General features: G+C 69.2%; 1 protein-coding gene across 2 annotated transcripts; it reads left to right on the top strand.

The window, feature by feature from the left end:
* Positions 1-611: 611 nt before the first annotated feature.
* On the top strand, positions 612-4534 carry Pycr2 (pyrroline-5-carboxylate reductase 2). Of its 2 annotated transcripts, XM_042673466.1 has the most exons (7): positions 612-726; positions 1513-1583; positions 1993-2172; positions 2260-2481; positions 2585-2677; positions 2814-2977; positions 3937-4534. In XM_042673466.1, the coding sequence occupies exons 1-7, from the start codon at positions 660-662 to the stop codon at positions 4100-4102; spliced, it is 963 nt and encodes a 320-aa protein (XP_042529400.1). In that variant the 5' UTR covers positions 612-659; the 3' UTR covers positions 4103-4534. The 2 variants fall into 2 exon arrangements, with proteins under 2 accessions (XP_042529400.1, XP_042529401.1); XM_042673467.1 differs by lacking the exon at positions 1513-1583 and having other exon boundaries at positions 651-726.

Here is a 4534-nt window from a genome sequence, read left to right as displayed (position 1 = left end):
GGGTCCGGCGCGGGGGGGTCCGGCGGGGGGGGGTCCGGCGGAGGGGTCCGGCGGGGGGGTCCGGCGCGGGGGGGTCCGGCGGGGGGGTCCGGCGGGGGGGGGCCCGGCGGAGGGGTCCGGCGGGGGGGGGAGGGCCGGCGGGGGTTCCGGCGGGGGGGGGGCCGGCGGAGGGGGGCCGGCGGAGGGGGGGTCCGGCGGAGGGGGCCGGCGGGGGGGGGTCCGGCGCGGGGGGGGTCCGGCGCGGGGGGGGGGTCCGGCGGGGGGGTCCGGCGGGGGGGGGGAGGGCCGGCGGGGGGGGTCCGGCGGGGGGGGGGGTCCGGCGGGGGGGTCCGGGCGGGGGGGGTCCGGGGGGGGGGGCCGGCGGGGGGGGGTCCGGCGGAGGGGGGCCGGCGGAGGGGGGCCGGCGGAGGGGGGGGCCAGCGGAGGGGGCCCGGGAGCCCGTTCCGCGTCCGGGCGGCTGCGCGCCCGAGGCTTCCATTCTCGAGGGCGGCGCCGCGCGGCTTCGCGGGTGCGCGGGAGGCGGGCGTAGGCCGGCGTCCTGGCCGCGGATTGGTCCGTCTCGAGCTCACCGCCGCTGATTGGCTGCGAGCGTCACGGGGTCCCGGGCGCCGCGGGCACAGTCGGCGGCGCCGTCGGCGGTGGAGACCTGACCGGCAGCCATGAGCGTGGGCTTCATCGGCGCGGGCCAGCTGGCGTGTGCGCTGGCGCGGGGCTTCACCGCCGCGGGTGAGCGCGGGGCGGCGGCGTCCGCGGGGCGGTCGGAGCGGCCCCGCCCCGCAGCGCGGCCCGGGGGTGGGCGGTGAGCCCGAGAGCGAGTGGGGGCGGCCGCGCCGCGGACGTGGCCTGAGCCGCTGAGGGGCGCGGGGGCCGCGGCTGAGGGGCGCGGGGGCCGCGGCTGAGGGGCGCCGGGTCCGCGGCTGAGGGGCGCCGGGGGCCGCGGCTGAGGGGCGCCGGGTCCGCGGCTGAGGGGCGCGGGGGGCCGCGGCTGAGGGGCGCCGGGTCCGCGGCTGAGGGGCGCGGGGGCCGCGGCTGAGGGGCGCCGGGTCCGCGGGTCGGGGGCGCCGGGTCCGAGGCTGAGGGGCGCGGGGGGCCGCGGCTGAGGGGCGCCGGGTCCGCGGGTCGGGGGCGCCGGGTCCGCGGCTGAGGGGCGCCGGGGCCGCGGCTGAGGGGCGCCGGGTCCGCGGGTCGGGGGCGCCGGGTCCGCGGCTGAGGGGCGCTGGGGGCCGCGGGGCGGGGCCGCGGGTCGGGGGCGCCGGGTCCGAGGCTGAGGGGCGCGGGGGGCCGCGGGGCGGGGCCGCGGGTCGGGGGCGCCGGGTCCGAGGCTGAGGGGCGCGGGGGTCCGAGGGGCGGGGCCGCGGGTCGGGGGCGCCGGGTCCGAGGCTGAGGGGCGCGGGGGGCCGCGGGGCGGGGCCGCGGGGCGGGGCCGAGGGTCAGAGGCGCCGTGGGCCCGGCCCGAGCCCCCCGAGAGCGCGCCCCGCCGTCTGCCCGACCCCAGCGGCGCCGTCTTCCTAGGCATCTTGTCCGCCCACAAAATAATGGCCAGCTCCCCGGAAATGGACCTGCCCACCGTGTCTGCGCTCAGGGTAGGTGGGGGGGTCCCCCGGGCTGCCGGGCCCCCCGGGCTGCCGCGCCCTGGTGACGGGCAGGTGAAGCCTGGGGACCCGTGCTGGGCTCGCGATGGGCCCGCTCTGCGCTCCCTTCGCCTCTCCTGCTTTCATTATCGGGACCCCGGGGCAGGGGTGCCTTAGCTGCCAGAAGACCGGTGGGGTCGGGGACAGTCACTCCCTGGCTGCCTCGAGAACATGGCCATGGCCCGTTTCTGCCCTCGCGTGTCGAGTAGCAGAATGGGAAGACTTAGTGTCTGTTGGGGAGGGACGGGGACCCGCCTGGGCCCTGGATGCGGAATTCCCAGCCTTGGCTGGCAGGGTGGGCTAGGCAGGGGTCACTGTTCTTGGGAAGTCCTGATGAGGGAGCCCCACTGTCTGCCTGCAGAAGATGGGCGTGAACCTGACTCGGAGCAACAAGGAGACAGTGAGGCACAGCGACGTGCTGTTCCTGGCTGTGAAGCCTCACATCATCCCCTTCATACTGGATGAGATCGGGGCGGATGTGCAGCCCCGGCACATCGTGGTCTCCTGTGCAGCCGGCGTCACCATCAGTTCTGTGGAGAAGGTGTCATCTCTGTCCCTGGGGGTGGCCAGGGAGTGGCAGTGTTGGGAGGTGGGGCGCTGATTGTCACGGCCCTCTGTCCCACTGCAGAAGCTCATGGCCTTCCAGCCAGTGCCCAAAGTGATCCGCTGTATGACCAACACACCCGTGGTGGTGCGTGAAGGCGCCACTGTGTATGCCACTGGCACACACGCCCTGGTGGAGGACGGGCAGCTCCTGGAGCAGCTCATGAGCAGCGTGGGCTTCTGCACGGAGGTGGAGGAGGACCTGATCGACGCCATCACTGGGCTCAGCGGCAGCGGGCCTGCCTACGTGAGGCCCTGACTAGAGCTAGGCGGTGGCGGGATGGGCCGCAGGCGGGCTGCTGCAGGAGGCCTGGAGTGCCTGCCGCAGGGCTCAGCGAGTGTCTCCACAGGCGTTCATGGCCCTGGACGCGCTGGCTGATGGTGGGGTGAAGATGGGTGTGCCGAGGCGCCTGGCCATCCGACTAGGGGCCCAGGCCTTGCTGGTCAGTGTCTTTTCCGTGCATATGTGGGCCCGGGTGTGTGCAGTGGGGCCACGGGTGGGTCATGGCGCTGGGAGTGGTCTGGGAGCAGCGGCTGTGGGAAGGCCTGTCCCTCCCTCCTCACTGCCCTTGTTCTCAGGGTGCTGCCAAGATGCTGCTGGACTCAGAGGACCACCCGGGCCAGCTCAAGGACAACGTCTGCTCCCCTGGGGGCGCCACCATCCACGCCCTGCACTTTCTGGAGAGCGGGGGCTTCCGCTCTCTGCTCATCAATGCAGTTGAGGCCTCTTGTATCCGGACAAGGTGAGTATCTCACGGCCCAGGCCCAGGCCTCCACCCCCAGCTGGGGCTGGGCTGGCAGCGCCCTGTGGTTCTGCTTCTTGGGTCTCAGCAGCAGTGCTGTTTGTTGTCTGTTCTTTGTTGATGTGTACCGTTCACCAGACTCTGTTTAGCTAAGGGTTTGTTGGCTACCTAAGTCATGGGAGCTGAGACCAATCCGATTTATACGTGGGGAAGTTCAAGGTCATGATGGGGACAGGATTCGCCTTTGACTCCAGCTGCAAGCCCCTGGTTTCACACCCCCTCTTCATGTAGTTGCAGGGACCCTGGCGCTCTAAGATCAGATGAGAGGAGTAAGCCAAACCCTTACTTTAGTTAAACAGGGCTTTTAAGAAGTTTGGGGAGCCGGGGTACCGGTGGCTCACACCTGTAATCCTAGCTATTCAGGAGGCTGAGATCTGAGGATCGCGGTTCAAAGCCAGCCTGGGCAGAAAAGTCCATGAGACTTTTTTTTTTGGTCAGCTGTGGGGCCTTGGCGCTGTCCCTCGGCTCGTCAGCTCACAGCACTCTACCACTTGAGCCACGGCACCACTTCTCCAGTTTTCTGGTGGTTTTTTGGAGATCAGAGTCTCCCAGACTTTCCTGCCCGGCCTGGCTTTGAACTGTGGGTCTCAGATCTCAGCCTCCTGAGTAGCTAGGATGACAGGCGTGAGCCACCAATGCCTGGCTCCATGAGACTCTTCATCTCCAACTAATTACAGAAAAAACTGGAAGTGGCATTGTGACCAAAATGGTAGAATATTAGCCTTGAGCAAAAGGAGCTTAGGGACAGTACCCGGGCCCCGAGTTCAGGGCCTAGGACTGGGCCCCAAAAAGGCATTGGGAGCGCTTTGGTTTGGTCGTGTCTGGGGCTGTGTGCTGACCCTGGCCCTGGCCCTGGCTCTAAGGCCTCTCACCTTTAACCCTTTGGGCTTCATCTGCAGAGAGCTGCAGTCCATGGCAGACCAAGAAAAGATCTCTCCAGCTGCTGTTAAGAAGACCCTCCTAGACAGAGTGAAGCTGGAGTCCCCCACTGTGGCCACACTGGCCCCTGGCAGCCCAGGGAAGCTCCTCACAAGAATTCCCGCCCCGGGGGGCAAGAAGGACTGAGGTGTCTCTGCCTCCCGGGCCCTTGCGGCGCCCGGACAGCCCGGTTCTGGTGGTACACACTCTTCATCTTCAGCCAGGCAGCATGGGTCCTCTTTCCAGAGTGGAGGTGCTCTGAAGAGGTGGCCAGCGCTAGCCAGGCAGCCCTGCACCTGCCCTTTGATGGAGAGGGTCCTGGGCCCTGTGTCTGGGCCCCACTCGGAATATGGCCCACAGAGTACTTCCGCTGAGTCCTCCAGCCAGAGGCCAGGGCTAGGTGTGACATGAAGATCACACCTGTGATCCGTGGATGGCTGGGTGTGAAGTGAGAGGGAGTCGTCTCAGCTCATTGGAAGTGGAAAGAATGGGATTATGCTACATTTACTGCTTCGTAGATCTCCCAGTAGAGCGTTCGGTGGGAAGTTTAGCTGCTGGAATAAAGTTTATTTTTTGCTA

This window comes from Dipodomys spectabilis, unplaced genomic scaffold (genome assembly GCF_019054845.1).
Source record: "Dipodomys spectabilis isolate Male_0828 unplaced genomic scaffold, ASM1905484v1 ptg000854l, whole genome shotgun sequence".
Taxonomy (NCBI): Eukaryota; Metazoa; Chordata; class Mammalia; order Rodentia; family Heteromyidae; genus Dipodomys; species Dipodomys spectabilis.
This window is presented reverse-complemented; position numbering and strand designations above follow the sequence as displayed.

Excerpts from the sequence above, each read along its gene's own strand:
- Pycr2 (XM_042673466.1), top strand. The coding sequence starts at position 660 with ATGAGCGTGGGCTTCATCGGCGCGGGCCAGCTGGCGTGTGCGCTGGCG. Across the intron at positions 1,584-1,992 it reads CCACCGTGTCTGCGCTCAGG|AAGATGGGCGTGAACCTGAC; the intron begins GTAGGTGGGGGG and ends GTCTGCCTGCAG. Across the intron at positions 2,978-3,936 it reads GCCTCTTGTATCCGGACAAG|AGAGCTGCAGTCCATGGCAG; the intron begins GTGAGTATCTCA and ends CTTCATCTGCAG.